Source organism: Hoplias malabaricus, chromosome 5 (genome assembly GCF_029633855.1).
Source record: "Hoplias malabaricus isolate fHopMal1 chromosome 5, fHopMal1.hap1, whole genome shotgun sequence".
NCBI classification, from domain to species: Eukaryota; Metazoa; Chordata; class Actinopteri; order Characiformes; family Erythrinidae; genus Hoplias; species Hoplias malabaricus.
In genome coordinates this window covers 31,016,384-31,039,522 of record NC_089804.1, presented here as the reverse complement: position 1 = coordinate 31,039,522, position 23,139 = coordinate 31,016,384, and the positions used below count along the sequence as shown (strand labels likewise).

Genomic DNA, 23,139 nt, shown 5'->3' with positions numbered 1-23,139 from the left:
ATAAATGTATTGTTGTTTTTGTAAATATTCACTCATTTTGAATTTGAGACCTGAAACATGTTCCAAAGATTTGGCATGTTTACCACTGTATTACATCACTTTTCCTTTTAAAAACACTCAATAAGTGGGAAATGGGAAATGAGGACACTATTTATTGAAGCTTTGTAGGTGGAATTCTGTCCCATTCTTGTTTCATGTACAACTTCAGTTGCTGAACAGTTCGGGTCTCCGATGTCAAGTACCTGAACTCTTTTACTACAAAGCCACACCGTTGTAACACGTGCAGAATGTGGCTTAGCACTGTCTTGCTGAAATAAGCAGGGACGTCCCTGAAAAAGACGTTGCTTTGATGGCAGCATATATTGCTCCGTGACTCGTCAAACCACATGACACTTTTCCACTTTGTGTTAGCCCATCTCAGATGAGCTTGGGCCCAGAGAAGTCGGTGGCATTGCACAGTGCTTTGCAAGCTTTGCTAGTGCTCAGCTTCCCCTAAAATGTAAAAAAATAAGTGATCAAATATATACTGTTGTGTGTACATGTCATTGAATAAATATGCACTACAACGCGCTCGATCAGAATCAGCTTCTTATCGCTGGTAAAAACGCAGCTTTCCCGCAGTTTCACAGTGCTTTAAACAGTGTGGACGCTGAGTTCAATAGCGAAGCAGCAAAGTGCAGCGAAACGAGATGAGACATTGGATAAATGCTGGGCTTTGTCCCACCCATCGGACGCTCAGCGTCTCTGGGGGTCTATGGGGCAGTGGGCCGGCCTCGGCTGGCCCGGACGCTCGGCTTCTGCATGATGATTGGATGCTCTGTCTGAGGCTGAATCCCTTTTTGATTGACAGCGAAATGAGCGAATCAGCGATCCTTTGGTTTAAAGATCCGTGGGAGCACAGGCAAACACACTTCACATGGGCCAAGGCCGTTTAAGCAGCCTAGCTTACTGCTTGCCATTGAGAGGACACTAGTCAAGTCCCTGGAAAAGATGCCTTGTTGGTACGACAGTGTCACAGATCATTTTCTTGAAAAGGAACGGAGGGTAGAATTTACGTATAAATAAACCGACACATTTTATGATGTAGGCCGAAATTGAGCTTCCCCTCCTTGAAAGACCAGCATCCGCCACTGCTGCGAACATATGAGGCGATGATTAGCTCACTGCTGCACACACCTCCCAAGAGAACTCTATAGATTGTTCAAGAGGTCGCTACACCTCTTGTTGCGTGCGCATGGACACCTGGTGGAACTGCTTGTCCTTTACTGGAATATGACAAAGTGATGGCATCTGAAATCCAATGTGATAGTCTTTGCATTGAAATCTCTTTCCCTGTGTATGGCTTAGCCACAACACAAAAAGCTGATCACTGTTCATAAAGACCTTCATTTTGCCCACATAAACTCGCAGCGCTCAGGGCATAGCATTTTCAGCTGATGCTGGCCAGGTGAGGTAAAAGGTGGAGGATAAAATCCCTGAAGCTTAATAGGGAGACAATGCTGGATAACCTTGGAAATACAAAGCAGGGTTTGGACCCAAGTATAATCTAGAGTCCCCCGGCAAAAACTGCATAGATGCAGATCACATGGAAAATGTGTGTATATCACTCACATGCCAGAGTAAAAGTGCTGACTCAAAGAACAAAATCTTTAAATCCACCTGGTCCAGTGGCTCAAAAGTTGCAACTGACATAGCCTCCAGCACCAAGGACAAATCCTAAGATGGAGACAGAGGTTTGGAGACTGGCAATCTACACTGTCCCCTCTTCATGAAACAGCACACTAAATGATGTTGCCCCTCTGTCTTCCACTCAAAGCCCACACAGCATTCTTCAATAGCTGCTAGGTACACTTTAACTGTGGAGAATAATCTTTGTCAATCAGGTTTTGAAGGAAACAGAGCACTGAAACAGGGTTTTGAGCTTATCTGAGCACCACTGCTCAAAAATCTGCCACTTGAATTATAAAGAGACCTGGTAGATGGAGCTCTGGCATTCAATCCCATTCAGCAACAACCCTGTTACACTTAAATTAAACCGCTCAAGGGCCAAGCCCATAGAGCCAGACCTTCCGGGTGTGGGTGATAAATCTACCCTCACCTGTGTCAGTAAACCCTGAGTAGTTGGAGGGGCCATGGGTTACCATGGGGGCCCTGAGCTACCAAGATAACAGTCAGGCACCTCTCCCTGACTCTGGCTTGAGTCAGGGAGATTGATGCTATCGGTGGAAATGCATAAAGCAGTGTTTTTGGCCACTTGCTCCCAAATCTGTTGGACAACTGCGATGTTGAATGCCCATTCCCCATAAAGGGGATTGCCTCTCGGCAACAGATCTGCTCCCCCGAACATGTGTTGCTCTCAGAGTTAGAAAGTAAACTCAGCTCCATAAAATCAGCCGGCATGCCAGCGTGTGTAACGGTTAGGACCACAGGCACTCTTGTTGATTGATTGATGGCCTGTCCTAACGATGTGGCACCCCTTTAAAAAAGGGAGAAAATGCCTCACAGTTAGATCTCCAAGTATCTTCATATCCTCGCCAGTATCTCCAAGCAGTTTATGTGGAGGGACTGCTGACTGTGATTCCACGTCTGGCATACCCTATGCCCATAGAAATACCCTGTGTGAGAAAGCCTGTGTGCTTCCACTGTCAGAGCTACCAATGCTGCTCGAGTAATTTTCACTCTCTGGCATATATGATGCAGTGGGTCCAGCCCTAGTGAGGCCACCCAGCGCTGAAAACCCCTCATGAACAGATGTCCCAATGGGATTATGTCTAAAGCTGAGGCCAGCAGGATTCATTCTGCTGTTCCTTTGTCTTGTTAAATGTCATAAATTATATGTGAAAAGAGATGAGAAAATAGTAGTTCAGCAGAGTCCGCAGGCCACTAGGCACAGTCAGTGGACATCAAGGATGTGCTCCCGTGCCATCACCAGGTGCAAAACGTCCCAACGCAGAGCATTGGTACAGAGGACACACTCCTCAGCAGAATCAGCAGCAGCTAGCACCGGTGTCAGCAAACACCCTCTCAGTCAAAAACAGGGACAGCCAACAGCAGACACAGCAAGACACTAAGCACAGATGACAGCAGCAGGCTCAGTCCTAGTCCTAGTGGACAGAGCAACGAAGACAGACAGGCAGCTGCCGAACAGTAGTGATGGAGACAGGCTCACCCTGCTTTAACCTGGCACTGACATCAGACAGATGAACACATAGATTTATAATTTATGAAGTACACTATGTAGGGAGTTTGCCACTCGAACTTGTGCCTCTTGCCCTGTGTATTTCTGTGAACTTCATGTGTCTTTTTGCCTGTACATATGTGCCTAGAACATATAGATCAGCCAGTCCTGTCAGCGCAGAAGAAAAACACAGGAAACGAGGCTTAAGCTTGAGTGCCAAACATAGTGCACTTCACAGATTATAAAACTAAATCTGTTACACTTAGACAGGGAAACAGTTCCAGTGGAAAATGTGAAACGTATGGCTGATTATTAACAAATTTGTAATTCAACGTACAGTATGTGAGTGCAGAAACCTTTTTTATTATTATTTTATAATAAAGTACACTATAAAGAGTCTATGGAGACATTTGGAATTCAGCCAATTTCCATGTGGCAGTAAAAGCCTCCTTTTTGTCATGCAATCAATGTTTGGCATGCAATTAGGTTGTTGGGCAAGTTTCAATGAGAACTATTTCCACTCACTCATAGATATCAGACATCATGGTAGAGTCTACAAAGACACAGGATTTAGTGTGGTTATCTTTATTGAATAACAGCACATCATCCATAAATGATTAAAAAATAAAAGGGGACAGCCTTGACATAACGGCTAGAGGCCTGGGCTTGATACTGGAAGGTTGCTGGTTCGATCCCCAGGACCGGTAGGAACATCCATGGCTGAAGTGCCCTTGAGCAAGGCACGGAACCCCCAGAATGCTCCAGTAATGTTTATTGTGGATTTGCACTGCATAAGAATCTTGGTGAAAATAACAAAGATTGGAGTGGATACTTGACTTATGCACTGCCGTCACACAGTGTGGATCATACACAGCAGAGCTACTGGAGTTTTTAGACTGTCACCATCCCACCAAAACATACAACCCTAAATGACTTTTTTTCTTGTCTTTCCTAACAGATAACAGGTGAGAAGCTCTCCTCCAGCTGTAGCCCCGAAATCAATCAAACAGTTTTAAACACATAAGTCCAGTAGGGAGAAATCTTAAGACACTCCCAAAAAGTATGAAAGTGGCCTACTGATATATACTGTCATGCTTTTGCCCTGCCTAGTGTGTTCCTGCTCTGTCTGTGTCTCCCTTGTTTCCTTGTTTGCCATGTGCTAGGAGCCCCACAGATCATGTATGATTTGGGTGGCTGAGTTTTTATATCTCTCAGTGTCAGTGCTGGACAGAGAATAATCTAACAAACAAAAACATCAAACTAACCAAGCCAAGGCTTGTTGGTTAGCATTTTCACCTCCCTGCACTGGAATCTTGAGTTCAAGTCCTATCTGGGTGTGATTTCCATGTTCTCCCTGTGTCTGCATTGCACCCTCCAGGGTGTCTGGTTTCTTTCCACAGCTTGTAACTTTACCTCAAGGTGTGTTGAAGAGCTTTATATGCTCCTTGGGCTAATGGCCAACGATAAAAATTTCCAGCAAAAGTCAAACGTGCAACAAGGAAAACTGATCTGGGAGTGCCGAGCCATGTTCAGTCCCAAAAACAACATGCGAAAACATGATAATTAAACAGTGCATACATTTATAAATTTACCGCTACAGTTGTGGATTTAACAGCCCGTGATTCCCGTTAGAGACTGGGTTTTGACGTCACCGACTCAATTTCACAGGGGAGTTGTGCTAGTGGAAAAACAACACGCTTTAAACAAGTCGAGCCAGACACATGCAGTGGAAAACACCATAACACAAGATGGCAGTGCTGCACTGAGAATGATCCACCACATGGCCGATTTTTGGCATTTTTTATATAATCGGCATCAGAGCGTAAGAGGTTGATCTTTACACAACGCACACAGGTAATGCTGTGGCCAGCTCCATCATTTTGGCTGTTAGAGTGCCCCTTGCGTCCATTTTGTCATCTTACAGGCAGACATCATTGAGCACAAGTACAAGCCTCAAACCTGTAGCTGCATGCAGTCTCATCAGAGAAAACAGTATGAATTATTTTCTCTTCTTCAGCTCTCACTATTTGTTACTGACTGCTCTATGTAACATACACTCAATATTCTGCTATCATAGTTGTAACCTAGAAACCCAGCGTTATTTAGCCTCTTATTTTGCTCATTGGTCGGCGGCACCTATAAAAAAAAATCACTTGTTATATCCATCAGTATCTCAAATACTAATGGTCAAATGTTGACAGTTAATGTACCAAATTAAAGCTTAAAGTCACTGATTTTCATTGATTTAATCATTTTATATATAATCCCACTCGATAAATAAGTAATTTTGGTCGAAATATACCCTGCCAGGAAATTGTTAGTAATAATTAAAAGAAAAATTATTAGTAACAGTGCAGTTTTTCAGATATTTCACGGCGCCATATGAGTCAATGTGTACATATACACCAATCGAACGGGCAGATTCTCAGGATCATGAGGATATATGCGAAGGGGGGGATGTAGGGCGAAGGAATTAAAGCCAAAAGAATAAGATATTCCAAACTTCAGGTTTCTTCCTCACGAATTACAAAACCGCTGCTTCTCGAAGCCTGAAGAACCCACAAGCGGCTCACACACAAAGTTAGCATAGCAGCGCTTACCTTAGTTTGTCCCCTTCAAAACGAGTGTCACATCCTGGCCCAATCCTGTTTGTTTTCCCCTGCCATGTGGCTCTGTCTGTTTGTTGTTGTTCCTATCTCCGCCCTGGTTCCACCCTAGCTCCACCTTTGTTCCGCCTCCTTTACCCTCGTTATCTGTATCAGGTGTGTCTCGTCTGTCCGTGTATTTAAGTCCCCTTCCCTCACTTCCTGGTGGCGTTCATTGTTCTTCGTATTGTTTGTGGCGTTTCTCTTGCTCGTTTCATGCCCCATTCATATAGTCTTGTTCTTTCCCCGCTTCGTGTTTGCTCTCCAGTTCGTTTGTTTTGTTAAGTTTTTGTAAATAAAGTCTGTGTTGTAGCGAGTGTGTCCGCCTCCGTCAGTCCGCCCCGTGAGCCGTGACAGAATGAACGCCTTAATTAAGGACGCAGCTAACACAGCTAGATCCATGGAAGACACCCTGAAAACAGCAGAGAAATTACTGGCCAGAACAGTGGATTATCAACCTGCTGTTTTACAGTCTTTTATGGGAGTCCCTGCAGAATTTGAAGGCGGTCCTAAGTGTGAGGGATTTATTTTGCAGTGCAAACTTTATTTTCAGTTTTTAACCTGAACAAATCACTGGACATGGGAGGTGAGGCTAACAAGGGCGCATCTCCGGGGGAACTACGGTCAAAGAAGTCCCTTAAGAATGCGCCCATCAGTGCCCCTAAACCCGCGAAGTCTACAGCTCGTGCTCGGCGAGCAGCACGAGTCCCTGCCTCGGTGGATGTCTCCGTGAGAGCGGCGTCTCCAGCCGCGCCCGTCCTCGTGAAAGCGGCGTCTCCAGCCGTGCCCGTCCTCGTGAAAGCGGCTCCCTCAGCCGCACCTGCCCCGTGACTGTGGCTTCGGCCACTTCTGAACCCGTGACTGTGCCTCCGGCCCCAAGGACTTCGGGCCGATTCCCAGAACTGTGCCCAGGCTGGTTCATCAGACTTCTCCACAGACATTTGCCAGTCCTGGGCACCCCACAGTTGTCTTGGTTCCAGTATCTGTTCCTGTCCTGGTTCCTATTTCTCTCCTTGTCCCTGTACCTGTGTCTGTTTTTGTCTCTGTTCCGGTCCCTGTCACCGTGTTTGTGTCTATCCCTGTGAATGTCATGGTTCCTGTTCCCCTGCCAAGCCCAGTCCAGTCCCTTGTTAGTCCTGTCCAGTCACCAGTTAAACCCTCTGTCCAGTCTCATGTCCAGTTTCCTATCCATTCCCAGTCCCACCAGTCCTGTCACCATTTCCGTTAGATGTCCAACACCCTGTCCAGTCATGTGTATCTGCTCTCGTCTGTCACATCCTGGCCCAGTCCTGTTTGTTTTCCCCTGCCATGTGGCTCTGTCTGTTTGTTGTTGTTCCTATCTCCGCCCTGGTTCCACCCTAGCTCCACCTTTGTTCCGCCTCCTTTACCCTCGTTATCTGTATCAGGTGTGTCTCTTCTGTCCGTGTATTTAAGTCCCCTTCCCTCACTTCCTGGTGGCGTTCATTGTTCTTTGTTCTTCGTTGGGTCGTGCATGTTCTTCGTATTGTTTGTTTCGTTTCTCTTGCTCGTTTCATGCCCCATTCATATAGTCTTATTCTTTCCCCGCTTCGTGTTTGCTCTCCAGTTCGTTTGTTTTGTTAACTTTTTGTAAATAAAGTCTGTGTTGTAGCGAGTGTGTCCTCCTCCGTCAGTCCGCCCCGTGAGCCGTGACAACGAGATTAATTTGAGTCTCTCCCTCTAACCGTTCGTGAGTAATCTTCATGTTTGTGTCAAGAGTACTGGCTGAAAAATAATCACGAAAAAATAGTACACATTTTCAAAAAATAATTAAAATATGATTCGCGTAGCTTAGGCTCTCAGCTTCCCAACGACATTGTCAATCAAGTCTGTAGACCAATCAGGGGCAGAGTTATGTCTATGAGCACCCAAGGAGAAGGGACAAACACGCAGCAGAGTGCCTAACAGACCCAGACAATGCAAGAGAGACTCAAACGGTTCTATTTGGCAGCCAAAAGCTCCACAAACAATAATCAAGTCAATAAACTTGTTTTGAAAGCTTAGATGTCTTTTACTTGTTAAATTTCCCCCACTGAGGACATTTAAATGCAGCATGGGGTGGGGGAGGTTGCTTCACTCTACAGCCAATCAGAGTGCAGCTCGCGCCTTTTAACAGGAGACTAGTTTCTCATAGAAAGTAAAGAAAAACACTAAGATGTTGACATTAAGTAAATAATTTTCCTTATGGGGAGCTAGACACTTGGAGAGGCCATATGTCTGCTCCAGCATTAATAACTTCAAATTAGTATGACATATCAACTCCAAATTTTACATGGTGAAAACAGACCCCTGGAGACACATGTTTAAAAAGAAAAAAAGTAATGGTCAGTTTTATAGTCACTAACATTTTTTTTTAAGTTTATAGTCACTAACATTATGGTTTTCATAAGCGTTTGACCACCTCATATATATTTCCGGAACTAAATGGTTTCTTTTACAGATTTGAAGGGTTTTCTCTAAAAATAAATGATGATAATACCCCTAGTTTATTCACTGCCTGAGGAATGGGAATATCGGCTTTACATATTGGCCATTGGCCACTACTGCTGTCTAAATATAGGTATCAGTCATCAAAAAAACCATATCGGTCGATCACTCGTCACAACCATTTAAGAACAGCATGAAAGAGGGGGGGGGGGGAATACAGAGCAACAAATGGTCTGTATTCTTTAATTATAAAATTATACAAAGTGCTCCTGTGTGGTCTGTAGAAATCAGAGAATAGAAAGTGATTGTTGAAACAAGGAGGTGGTCATAAAGGTAAGGTACACACACACAACCCAACAACACTGCAATGGCATGCAAGGCCTTATACTTGCAAATGTAAGCAAAGATTCCACATCTTATTGAATTCAAACTATAATGTTTTATGAACAAAGCTCCCCTTTTTTGCCTCTCTGCTGTTTCATCACACTGAATATCAGATGCCAAGACAGCCCACACTCACCATAGTCCCCCTCCACTCTTTCCATCTCTCCACACACAGACAAAGGACCACAGAGCTCACACTCACAGTAACATCCAACTTCTTCTGCTCCACAAACACTGACTGAGAGGCCCACAGAGAAAGCATACTCTGAATTGCTGCATATACAAAAAAAAAAAAAAAAAAAAAAAAAAAAAAAAAACTCTGCAATGGCATATAAGGCCTCATACTTGCAAATATAAGCAAAATTTACAAACAGACTGTGAGTAGCCCGTAAATTGCTGCTTCCAGCTACATTTATTATTAATAATATAATAATAATAATAATCATTATTATTATTGTAGTCCAGAACACACTGCAGAACCTAGAGCAGTTGGATTGGCATGGGAAGCAGGCATGACAATGGCCGAACACAGCTTCAAACACGAGGCAGTAGATCAGTGGAAAAGAGCCCAATAGTGGAAGAGCAAGGTCACTTTGGGAATAAACCGAGTCGAGGCCTGTCACCTGAGCAGATTGAAGAGTTTATCTTGATTCAAAATTACTACATTAATTTTAATGTGGATAATAGAATATATAATTTATATGTATCAGAGACCATGCTGAATTTACAGGCTTAGTTGTATACATTTTTGAGAAGAGTCATATAAATATATAATTTGACTGAAAAAAATGGAGAAATGTTTTATAATGAAGATTTTACATAATTTGTGGAGCCACATATGTTTAATAAAATAGTTCTTCACAGCATCTCATATTGAATTCCCTTTAATTGGCTTCATTGTTTCTATTTCCATTATTTCTGACAAATGTGTGAATTTGAGATGACCATGCAATAGTTCATATTTTTGTCTGTCTTTGACATTAAACATTGAATTAAACTGTTATTAAATTCACTGTTTCCTTACCTTCTCAATTAGGTCAATGCAAGCTTGAAGGTCAAGTCCAAAGTCAATGAATGTCCACTCAATGCCTTCTCTTTTATACTCTTCTTGCTCCAGGATAAACATGTGATGATTGAAAAACTGTTGTAGTTTCTCATTGGTGAAATTGATGCACAGTTGCTCAAAGCTGTTGAGCTGTGTTTGAAATATACACATCCACACTAATAAACACACACTGCTGGTTGTTTGATTAAGGCACTTAGTCTTGAAAAAAACTTGAAAAACGTACATCAAAGATTTCAAATCCAGCGATGTCCAGCACACCAATGAAAAACTGCCGGGGTAGGATGGTGTACAGTGTCTTATTGATGCGTCCTACCAGCCATTTGAACATACGGTCATAGGTGGCTTTGGCCAAAGCGCCCACTGCATAGTTAACCTAATGGAGCGGTACATTCTCACATTAAAAAAAAAACACAGGGAAGCTGCAGATGTCATTAACATGGATGCTAACATTTGCCTAAATACAGGTGCCTCTCAATTAATTAGAATAAAATCAAAACATATTTCAGTAATTCAATTCAAAAGGGAACCTCATTATATAGATTCATTACAAACAGAGTGATCTATTTCAAGTGTTTTTTTCTTATATTGTTGATGATAATGAAAACCCAAAAAAACATTATCCCAAAAAAATTTGAAAAATCAACACAAAACACCTGCAAAAGTTTCCTAAGCCTTTAAAATGTTCCCTTAGTCTGGTTTAGTCAGCTACACAATCATGGTGAAGACTGCTGACTTGATAGATGTTCAGAAAGCACCTTCTTGCTGTATCCAAGCATATTATTGTAAAGTTGAGTAGAAGGAAATAGTGTGGTAGAAAAAGGTGCACAAGCAACAGGGATAACCACAACCTTGAAAGTATTGTCAAGAAAAGGCCATTCAAAAATTTGGGGGAGGTTCACAAGGAGTGGACTGCTGCTTGAGTGTGCTTCAAGAAACAGTCACATTCCTTGCGTCAAGCCACTCATGTCCCAGAGACAATGCCAGAAGTGTCTTACTTGAGCCAAGAGGAAAAAGGATTGGATTGTTGTCTTGTTTTCAAATAAAAGTAAATTTTGCAATTCATTTGGAAATCAAGGTCCTAGAGTCTGGAGAAAGAGTGAAGAGGCACACAACCTAAGCTTGAGGTCTAGTGTAAAGTTTCCACAATCAATGAGGGTTTGGGGAGCCATGTCATCTGCTGATGTTGGTCCACTGGATTATAACTAGTCCAAAGTCAGCACAGCAGTCTACCAGGAAATTTTAGAGCACTTCATGCTTCCCTCTACTGACAAGCTTTCATTTTCCAGCAGGACTTGGCACGTGTCCACACTGCCAAAATACCAATATACTACAATTTCAAAACAACGGGGGCTTCCAAGACACCTCAGCAGTGCCACAGGCTGATCGCCTCTATGCCACGCTGCACTGATGCAGTAATTCATGAAAAAGGAGCCCAGACTTGAGTGCATATACTGTACAATCTTTTCAGTAGACCAACATTCCTGTATTAGTTTTTTTTATTGGTCTCATATATTATTCTAATTTTCTGAGATAATGACTTTTGGGTTTTCAATGGCTGTAAGCCATAATCAATATTAAAAGGAATAAACTTTGATAAACAGTGGATCTTGGAATAAACAATGATCTTGATTAATGACCCTGGAGGGGGCGCCAGTCCTTCACAGGTCAACACACAGACACTCACATTTACTCACACACTCATACTTACGGACACATTTTGAGTTGCCAATCCACCTATCAACGTGTGTTTTTGGACTGTGCAAGGAAACCGGAGCCCCCAGATGAAACCAACATGGACACGGGGAGAACACACCAAACTCCTCACAGACAGTCGAGCAGGACTCGAATTCACAACCTCCAGGTCCCTGGAGCTGTGTGACTACGACAATACCTTCTTCACCACCATACCGCCCACTGTTTGTAATGAGTTTATATAATTTCATGTTTCCCTTTATAAATTGAATTACTGCAATAAATTACATTTTTTAATGATATTCTAATTTAAGTTGCACCTATATCATTATATTTTGTTACAGAAATTTGTGTTTTATTGTATTTTTATTTCAAAACATTATTTTGATTGTTGCCAAAAACCTAATTTAACTCATTTTTAGATTTGAGTAAACACATTTAATTTGTTTTTAAACTTTAAGTTCTGCTATGTCATTAAAAACATCAAATAATGTGTGTGTGTGTTTTTTTATTATTATTTAAGCTCTTACCTGTTCCACATTTTGCCCCTTCACAACATACTCATTTCCCACCTTTACCCGAGGGTGAAGCAGGCCTTTAATAAGGTCTGCCGAGCTCACTCCCATGAGAAAGGATGCTTTATCAGCACCTGTGAAAAAATAAACACTCATGACCCAGAGACAATGCCAAAAGTGTCAAGAAGAAAAAGGATTGGACGGTTGCCTTTTTTCAAATAAATCAAAGTCCCATAGTCTGGAGAAGGAGTGGAGAGGCACACAACCCAAGCTTGAGGTCTGGTGTGAAGTATCCACAATCAGTGATGGTTTGGGAGCCATGTCATCTGCTGGTGTTGGTCCACTGGATTATAACTAGTCCAAAGTCAGCACAGCTGTCTACCAGGAAATTTAAGAACACTTCATGCTTCCCTCTACTGACAAGCTTTCATATTCCAGCAGAACTTGGCACCTGTCCACACTACCAAAGTAACAATATTCCACAATATCAAAACAACGTGGGCTTCCATAACACCTCAGCAGTGCCACAGGCTGATCGCGTTTAATAAGGTCTGCCAAGCTCACTCCCATTAGAAAGAATGATATATCAGCACCTATAAATCATAGTAGACAGACCAATGTCCAGAATAAAAATGAGATATTTAACAGAAATGCTACTTAAAAAAAGGAAGATTAAAATGAAGTGTAAGGCCTGAGGTACTATCACTGTGAAAAAGGTGAAAAATATTTGCAGTGGAAATTAATGTGTCCTGATGCCAATCCTGTTAACACATAGTCTGCACATTGTTTTCCCTGTTTTAAGATACTTGATAATGCCAGATCATATTTTGTGCTTTGTCTCATTTAGCAAACTTTATTAATATACAAGGTGGGCCATTTATATGGATACCTCTTAATAAAATGGGAATGGTTGGTGATATTAACTTCCTGTTTGTGTCACATTAGTATATGGGAGGGGGAAACTTTTCAAGATGGGTGGTGACCATGGCGGCCATTTTGGATCCAACTTTAGTTTTTTCAATTTGAAGAGGGTCATGTGACACATCAAATTTAATGGGAATTTCACAAAACAATGGTGTGCTTGGTTTTAACGTAACTTTATTCTTTCATGAGTTATTTACAAGTTTCTGACCACTTATAAAATGTGTTCAAACTGCAGCCCATTAGTATGGTGTGGTAAATGGGGTGCAAAGATAGTGGGGCAATTCTTCATCAATGGAAACCTCAAAGCCACTGGGCATGCGAAATTGCTACATGATTATGTGTTTTCCTCTTTATGCAGCTGGCACGTTCCCTGAGTTTTTCCAGCAAGATGGTGCACCACCACATTATGGGTGTTAGGTCCAGACTTTTATTTTTAGGGTCATCTGAAGGCAATTGTCTACACTGTGAAGATACGAGATGTGCAGCACCTGAAACTACGGATACTGGAAGCCTGTGCTAGCATTTCTCCTGCGGTGTTGCTATCGGTGTGTGAGGAGTGGGAGAAGAGGGTTACGTTGACAATGCAACACAATGGGCAGCACGTACGTTAAAACAAAGCACACCATTGTTTTGAAATTCCTAATAAGTTTGATGTGTCACATGACCCTCTTCCCATTGAAAAAACAAAAGTTGGATCCAAAATGGCCACCATGGTCACCACCCATCTTGAAAAGTTTCCCCCCTCCCACATACTAATGTGCCATAAACAGGAATTTAATATCACCAACCATTCTCATTTTATTAAGGTGTATCCATATAAATGGCCCACCCTGTACATTATATTGCCATATAAAATACATTGTGTTTGCCTTCACACACACATGAACTGGAATGGCATCCCATTCTTAATCCATAGGGTTTAACATGATGTTGACCCACCCTTTGCGGCTATAACAGCTTCAACCCTTTTGGGAAGGCTTTCCACAAGATTTACGAGTGTGTTTATATTTTACCATTCTTCCAGAATCATATTTGTGAGGACCCTGATGTGAGATGAGAAGGCCTGCCTTGCAGTCTTCACCCTAATTCATCCCAAAGGTGTTCTATCAGGTTATGGCCACGACTCTGTGCAGGCCAGTCAAGTTCTTCTACACCAGACTTGCTCATCCATGTCTTTATGGACCTTGATATATATACAGGTGCGCAGTCATGATGGAACAGGGACAACAAACTGTTTCCACACAGTCAGGAACATGAAATTGTTCAAAATCACTTAGTATGAAAAAACATAAATAGTTTCTTTAACTGGAAATATAGGTGCAGAGCCCAACTCCTGAAAAACTCCCCCCAGCATAATCCCCCCTCCACTAAATTTTACACTTGGCACAATGCAGTCCAACAGGTACCATTCTCCTGGCAACTGCCAAACCCAGAAAATTGGATCGCCAGATGAAGAAGCATAATTTGTCACTCCAAAAAACACATCTCCAATGCTTTGCAATGTGCTTGATGATGTAAGGCCTTTATGCAGCAGCTCGTCCATGAAAACCCATTCCATGAAGCTCTCTACACACTGTTCTTGAGCTAATCTGAAGGCCACATGAAGTTTGACCTCTGCACACTATGCCCCTCAACACCCGCTAACCCCACTCTGTCAATTTATGTACAAACCGGATTCCAAAAAAGTTGGCACACTAAACAAATTGTGAATAAAAACTGAATGCAATGATGTGGAGATGACAGATCAAAATTTTAATCTGAATAAATGTGTCAACAAATCCCAAAAAAGTTGGGACAATAGCAATAAGTGGCTGGAAAAAGGAAATTGAGCATATAACGAACAGCTGGAAGACCAATTAACACTAATTAGGTCAATTGACAACATGATTAGGTATAAAAAGAGCTTCTCAGAGTGTCAGTGTCTCTCTGAAGCCAAGATGGTAAGAGGATCACAAATTCCACCATTGTTGCGCAGAAAGATAGTGCAGTAATACCAGAATGCTATTACCCAGCGTAAAATAGCAAAGACTTTGAAGTTATCATCATCAACCCTGCATAACATCATCAAAAGTTTCAGAGAATCTGGAACAACTGCTGTGCGTAAGGGTCAAGGCCGTAAAACTCTACTGGATGCTCGTGATTTCCGGGCCCTTAAACGTCACTGCACCAAACAGGAATGCCACTGCCAAGGAAATAACACAATGGGCTCAGGAATACTTCCAGAAAGCATTGTCAGTGAACACAATCCACCATGCCATCTGCCGTTGCCAGCTGAAACTCTACAGTGCAAAGAGGAAGCCATTTCTAAGCAAGCTCCACAAGCTCAAACATTTGCACTGGGTCAGGGGTCTTTTAAAATGAAGTGTGGCAAAACGGAAGACGTCTCTGTGGTCAGATGAGTCACAATTTGAAGTTCTTTATGGAACACTGGGATGCCATGTCATCCGGACCAGAGAGGACAAGGATAACCCAAGTTGTTATCGACGCTCCGTTCAGAAGCCTGCATCACTGATGGTAGGGGGTTGCATGAGTGCTTGTGGCATGGGCAGATTGCATGTCTGGAAAGGCACTATTAATGCAGAGAACTATGTTCAGGTTCTAGAACAACATGTGCTCCCATCTAGATGTCATCCCTTTCAGGGAAGACCCTGCATTTTTCAACAAGATAATGCCAGACCACATTCTGCAGCAATCACAACATCATGGCTACGTAGGAGAAGGATCCGGGTACTGAAATGGGCAGCCTGCAGTCCAGATCTTTCACCTATAGAGAACACTTGGCGCATCATAAAGAGGAAGGTGCGGCAAATAAGGCCCAGGACGATTGAACAGTTAGAGGTCTGTATTAGAAATGAATGGGACAGCATTCCTATTTCTAAACTTGAGAAACTGGTCTCCTCTGTCCCCAGACGTCTGAGTGTTGTAAGAAGAAGAGGGGATGCCACACAGTGGTAAAAAATGGCCTTGTCCCAACTTTTTTGGGATTTGTTGACACCATGAAATTTTGAAACAACATATTTTTCCCTTAAAATGATACATTCTCTCAGTTTAAACTTTTGATCTGTGATTTGTGTTCTATTCTGAATAAAATATCAGATGTTGGCACCTCCACATCATTGCATTCAGTTTTTATTCACAATTTGTTTAGTGTCCCAACTTTTTTGGAATCCGGTTTGTAGCCTACCACTTCATGGCTGAGTTGCTGTTGCAAGGCAGGAGTACACTTTGGAGGGGGCGCCAGTCCTTCACAGGGCAAAACACACAGTCACACCTATGGACACTTTTGAATCGCCAATCCACCATCTACCAATGTGTGTTTTTGGACTGTGGGAGGAAACCGGAAACCGGAGCACCCAGAGGAAACCCACACAGATCACACCAAACACCTCATAGACAGTCACCCGGAGCGGGACTTGGAAAGTCCCTGGAACTGTGTGACTGCAACACTACCTGATGTGCCACCATAATAATTGCATAATAATTTTTGGCTGGAGTACCTCAATCAATCAGTGCTGTACGGTTGTAAATAATTAATAATTAGTTCTATAAGTTTATTATGGATTTGCCAATTGTGATCAAATGTAAAATATTTTTGCTCAATGTCAATATAAACTGAATGTTAAATTTCATTATTTTGAAATACTTGCAGGACTGGGGCTTGATTCCATATTGCTTCACCATTTCATGAGACTCAAGATGTGCCAGGGTCACTTGTGGCATAATATGAAAGATAGTGCCCTCTTGTCCCATAGGTTCAGGGTTCAAACCCCATGCTGAGTCACAAATAAAATGTGATCATAAATGCCTTGGCAACCTTGTACACAGAGGCTTTTACAAAATTGTGTTAAACTGAAGAATAAGTCTTTTAATGTTCATAGTAATATTGCAAAATTTAGATAAATAAATCACAAGTTTAAATAAAGTGTGAAAAGTTTAAGGAATGTTAAGTTAGTGCTATTAGTGCTTGAACTTGGAACCAGATGGCATCCAACTTGTTAGTTGTTGACTTTGTAATTTACGGCCTAGTTTCCAAACCACCCACTGATTAAATTGGTGAAGTGACCTTTTCTGACTTTTAATTAAGGAAATTTAAAGAGTGTGTCTAAAATCTTACAACATATTTCAATAAAGCATGTTTCTGAAACTGTGATTGTATCTTTATCTTTGCTTAAAAACTGCAAATGCATTCTAGGTACATGGCATGAAGCTGTCAGCAACTATGAAAATTGTCTTGAATTAAAGCTAGGTAATCGGCTTTAGCCAAAATTGTGAAAAATTCCCACATGTATGATCAATCTAATTTCACTAAGCTAACAGTTATTAATATACCACACAATTTAGTTTGAAAAATTTTTACAGACATGATTATATTTAAATATTAACATATAAACCTTACTTAACATGAACAGAATTCATGGATAGACTGACACCATAGTGTTTAAATAATAAGTTATTAATAACAATGTATAAAAACAAAATAATAAATTAAAAGTATAAAAACAAAATAATACATAATAAAAGAGAATGTAAATAAATAAACTGGTTCTATTAAGTCTATTTACCCTGAAGGTAAAATGAAGATGCTGGTTGAGGTGGAGGATGGGTGAGTTTTTCATTTCGTGCTTTATTGCTTAATTTAACTTACTGGCTACACACTTAATGCTACAAAATCAGCAGTATGACAGAGGCTTGCATGGCAAAATAACCATGTGAACTGAATGTTCGCTGTGCTACCTAGTAGCAAGTGGCATAAGTTTGCTCACTCATAACTCAGATCTCGGCTCGCGTCATAAAGCGAGCAAAAACAAAAACAAAAAAGAAAATAGACTGAGCGATGGCTAGTATCTCAGAAAATTCAGAAGTTGGTTCACCCGTAAGTCAAGGTTTCACTGTATTTATATTAAATATGACTCCATATAAAACTAATAAAACATGAGTCTTTAGAGCTTAAATAAGCTATGCATATAAATGTCAGTCAACATGAAAGTTGCAATGAAATGCTATTAAAAACTAGTCTAAACAAAAGTATAAAATATCTTATAGCATGTCTTGTAGTATTGTGTGACGCAGACTGATACTGTTGTGGCTTTTTGTGCACCAAACTTCATAATTATGCATTTCAAAGAAGTGACACTTTTAAATGGGCAATATAGGGGAGGACTGCATGCTCATGGACTGAGCATCAGCTCACATATATACATTGGTGCAGCTTCTGTGCAAATCACTTATTCTCAAACTCACAACCTTCTATTTAATAACAGTTTAAATGTAAGTGAGTAGTGTGAGCATTGGAGGAACACTGTAGGAATTCAAAAATATAATTTACAGTTTTTACTCTGAAACAGCACAAAAATAATTTTTTAGTTACATTTTAAATGCAGAGCATTTTCATTAGGTGCTTTATAAACCCTTGATTTTGGGGGGCATTATGGTACTGTGGTTTTCATGTGTGCTCATCTTATCAATACATTATTTTAGATGTGACTTGAATGCAATAGTATTACATAGGCATGTCATAGGCAAAATTTCTTTAATTTTCTGGTTTAAAATATGGTTTCTATTTAGGTGAAATTTAATGGTTCTGATTTATTTATGCAGTGAATTGTATTATTACTGTGAAAGTTTAAAAAACAAACAAAAAAGAAAGTGGAATTTACTTTCAGTTCCATCTGCCTCCGCTTGTTCCTCGCGCTGTTTCTGCTTGAATTTCATGTTGCCAAAATGCATGATAGCTCCCACTATTTTATAGCAGCCATGTTTTTCATCTTGGCTGAAGCCCAGTATGTCCATTGCATGCTAGGGAAAAACAAAACAAAACAAAAAAATAAAACCCACAATGTATTGTGGGTGCAAAAGTAAGAAGCAGTTTATAGATATTACATTTCAAGCGATATTTTCAAATTATGTTATACTATATATTGTTTTATTTGCTGATAGGTTTTACATCGGTAGCCATGAACTCTCGAGCATCATCCAAATTCTCTACTGTGATTACTCCTTGGGAGCAGAAATGATAATCATAGGGATTTGAAGAGATCAGAAGCATATCTGCAATGCAGAAAACCATAAAATTATTATATTTACTGGAATTTGTGATAAGCTAGTGTTATGGCTTTTTGAATATGAGCAACTGCTGGATGTCTTACCAAGAATATCAGCCTTTTTCTGAGACATGATCTGGTAGTAGATGTGGTAGCTTCGCTCTCCAGGTTGCTGAAAGATCACCCTGGATTTTTCCAGAAGATCTAAGACAAATTAACACAGAAATATTAACAGAAATATTTTCATCTTTAAAATAGTAATACTTCATTGAAATATACATAATTCAAAATAATACAAAGATGTGTTTCAATTCAAATGATGTGAACAGAAAATCAACTGGAGTAAAAATTGTTAAAGGTATTTTATGGAATGTAACCTCATTAATGCAAGAGGGTGGAAATATGTCAGTGAGGCTGGAAGAGCATTTTTAGTTGCATCCAAGTCTGCCAACTGTGTCATTATATGACATTGTTTTGAATGATATGCCAGACAAGTTTGTCACATATTTTAAGTTCAACAAACATTAATCCTTTTCAAATCTTGTGAAATATTTTTAGATTAAAATTGTTCATTGTTTCTGAACTACTCAAAACAGCTTTCTATCTAAGCTCATCTTTATTTGTCTTAAAACAATATATTTCTTACAAGTCTGTATTAGCTCCAGCAAGCAATAATAAATGAAGCTGGGGAGATACTAAATAGATTGTTCTTTGATTGTACCCGACAGTCTAAAACTAATCATTATTACCATCGTATGCTTTTAAAAATATATATTAATTATGAACTTATTAAACTTTGAACAATGTGTTGCCGCTTTAATCTGGTCATAAATGTGTTTCTTGTTTTTGTGGTGATTCATTTTATTAAACTCACAGATGTCTATATCTGCAGAGGCAAGCTTCCCTGTGGGGCCAAAATGGATCCTGATGAACTTTCCCTAAAAAAAATTAAATACATAAAGAGAGAAAGGCTTATTGATATTACTTGTGGAACTGTCATCTAATCTAAATCTGTATGTTATTGACAGTGGGGTAAAGAAAGGGGCTGAGCTGTTAACTTTGCATCATTTGGGTTTGAACTAGATCAGAAGGTGGGAAAACTGCCAGACAGACATGGAAGTAGTGAGGGTTCAATGGAAAACGCTAATAGATGAGACTGTCTAGATGGATCTTAACTCCCAGCTTCAAGAAAACTTCTTACATGTGGAGAAAGTGTGAACATATAGGCCAAATGGACAACAATCCTCTGTGAAAGTGGCTGCTTAAAGCTGTTTTAGATTAGATTAAACTTTATTGTCATTACTCATGTACCAGTACAAGGCAACGAAATATAGTTTAGCATCTAACCAGATGCAGAATGTACAAATATAGAAGATATAGGCATGAATATGGACAAATATACATGTGAATATATATATATATATATATATATATATATATATATATATAATAAAAACATGATATACAAATAACTAATTTACAGGTTGGGTTACCAAATGAGGGTTGGATATGTTTACATTAATTGAATGTGCAGAATATGTAACCCAATATAATATACAATTATGTACAGTATAAAAATACTATACAGAGAATGTAGTGCAGTCAATGACAAGATTACAGATGAGTATGTGTTATCGGTGGACAGAGTTCAGTAAGGAGTTCACCAAGGACTTCTTGGTGTCTGTTGTGGAAGCAACCCAAGGGACACAGTACTGGACACCATGGAGGCCATAAAATTAAAAGAGGTGACTTTTTGAGCTTGTAGGGCTAGGCAAAAAAGGCAGTTGCAGAAGCAAACTCCCAGGTATGAATGAGACTTCCAGGTAACATTAAACATGTCTTGTAAAGAATACTTTCCCAGCTCAGGATGAGAATGTGGGAACTATATCCAAGCTGTGCTTTGCAAGCGTTGTGAACTGCTATGGATTATATCATAGTTTTGAGGTACACCTAAACCAGAGAAAAAAGCCTTCTAAGCCCTGGAAAATTCCTCACTGGTACGCTGCCTGGAATAGATGAGATTCATCAAGATTTGCTGAAGGTACAGGGATAGCACATGGCCTTGATGAGACTAAATATGTGTTAAGAATCTAATCTAAAAAGGTTTTCTATGTTATGCTGTAACATTTGGTACAACCCCAAAGAATTCCAGTTGAAGTAACATACTTTTATATGCACTTGTGTGACCTGGAACTGAACTAATGTGGAACAGCAGCACATGTACAGGTGCTAGTCATAAAATTAGAATATCATGAAAAATGTTTTTTTATTTCAGTAATTCCATGCAAAAAGTGAAACTTGTATATTATAATATTCATTACACACGGACTAATATATTTCAGGTGTTTACTTATCATTTGAAGATTATAACTGACAACTAATGAAAACCCCAGATTTAGTATCTCAGAAAATCTGAATATTGTGAAATGGTTCAATATTGAAGACACCTGGTGCCACACTCTAATCAGCTAATTAACTCAAAACACCTGCAAATGGTCTCTCAGTCTAGTTCAGTAGACTACACAATCATTGGGAAGACTGCTGACTTGACAGTTGCCCAAAAGACGACCATTGACACCTTACACATGCAGGGCAAGACACAAAATGTCATTGATAAAAGGACTGGCTGTTCACAGAGCTCTGTGTCCAAACACATTAATAGAGATGCGAAGGGAAGGAAAAGATGTGGTCAAAAAAAATGTGTACAAGCAATAGGGATAACCGCACCCTGGAGAGGACTGTGAAACAAAACCCATTCAAAAAAGTGGGGGAGATTCACAAAGACTGGACTGCAGCTGGAGTCAGTGCTTCAAGAACCACCACGCACAGACATATGCAAGACATGGGCTTCAGCTGTCGCATTCCTTGTGTCAAGCCACTCTTGAACAAGAGACACCATCAGAAGCATCTCACCTGGGCAAAAGACAAAAAGGACTGGACTGCTGCTGAGTGGTCCAAAGTTATGTTCTCTGATTAAAGTAAATTTTGCATTTCCTTTGGAAATCCATGTCCTAGAGTCTGGAGGAAGAGAGGAGAGGCACAGAATCCACGTTGCTTACGGTCCAGTTTAAAGTTTCCACAGTCAGTGATGGTTTGGTGTGCCATGTCATCTGCTGGTGTTGGTCCACTGTGTTTTCTGAGGTCCAATGCCAATGCAGCCATCTACCAGGAAATTTTAGAGCACTCCATGCTTCCTGCTGCTGACCAACTTTATGGAGATGCAGATTTCATTTTCCAGCAGGACTTGGCACCTGCACACAGTGCCAAAGCTACCAGTACCTGGTTTAAGGACCATGTTATCCCTGTTCTTAATTGGCCACCAAACCAGCCTGACCTTAACCCCACAGAAAATCTATGGGGAAGAGGAAGATGCAATATGCCAGCCACAATATGCAGAAGAGCTGAAGGCCACTATCAGAGCAAACTGGTCTCTCATAACACCTGAGTAATGCCACAGATTAATCGACTCCATGCCATGCAGCATTGCTGCAGTAATTCAGGCCTGAGTTTGAGCCAGAAGCACACCATAAGTTCCAGACACTGCCCAGATCTGGCTCATTACTGGTTGTAATAGTTTATTTCTATACATTTCTATCCCCCTCCGCCTTCCCACAGAAAAGGATAGAATCAGGTTCTTGGAGATATTACTGCTTTATTAAATAACAACTTACTCTCAGAAAAAAGGTACAATATTGGTCACTAAAGGTACAACAGTGTTTAAAAGTCCAGTTTTGCTCCTTAAAGATACACTGCATTCTCTTCTCCAGGAGAGTTGCATGTTCGTAAATTTTCATTATAGAAAATGTAATATAACAAAAACATAATGAAAGTCCTAGAGATGAAACAGGGTATATGAAATCAACAAGAGTTTAAAATCTGTCTGATCATTGACTCAAGGAACGACAAATTGACGACAAGGAACTAATTGGTGTCAGAATCCGGTTCAGACATTTCGCCTGCCAGTACTTTTTTTGTCAGGCAACCTATTACTTTTTCCCCAATGTGCTGGCAGGGAGGAACAGGTGTAGGTAAAGACAAGTATAAGGGTAGTTAATTCCTATGTGAGGGGAGACTCTTCACTTCAGAGGTCCCAAAACAAATGTGGACACCCATGGAGATCTTTGAATGTCTTGGAGTGGGCCAGTAAAAATAAGTCCTGTTTGGACATAACACCAGGATTTTCACAAAGAAAGGACTCCCTACTGAGAGTTTCAACATGCACAACTAGCACATGGCACCTATTCTTCAC

At 40.5% G+C, this 23,139-nt stretch overlaps 1 protein-coding gene across 1 annotated transcript in view; it reads right to left on the bottom strand.

Annotated features, from left to right (window-relative positions):
* Nucleotides 1–23,139, bottom strand: part of LOC136697847 (myosin-7-like) — a 182,147-nt gene that overhangs the window by 126,453 nt on the left and 32,555 nt on the right. Inside the window, exons 8-14 of the mRNA XM_066673137.1 lie at nt 19,765–19,828; nt 18,996–19,094; nt 18,794–18,897; nt 18,507–18,645; nt 11,941–12,059; nt 9,942–10,091; nt 9,677–9,847 (exon numbers count right to left, since the gene is read on the bottom strand). Of these exons, the coding sequence (XP_066529234.1) occupies nt 9,677–9,847; nt 9,942–10,091; nt 11,941–12,059; nt 18,507–18,645; nt 18,794–18,897; nt 18,996–19,094; nt 19,765–19,828 (846 nt within the window). The remainder of the gene's footprint in view (nt 1–9,676; nt 9,848–9,941; nt 10,092–11,940; nt 12,060–18,506; nt 18,646–18,793; nt 18,898–18,995; nt 19,095–19,764; nt 19,829–23,139) is intronic.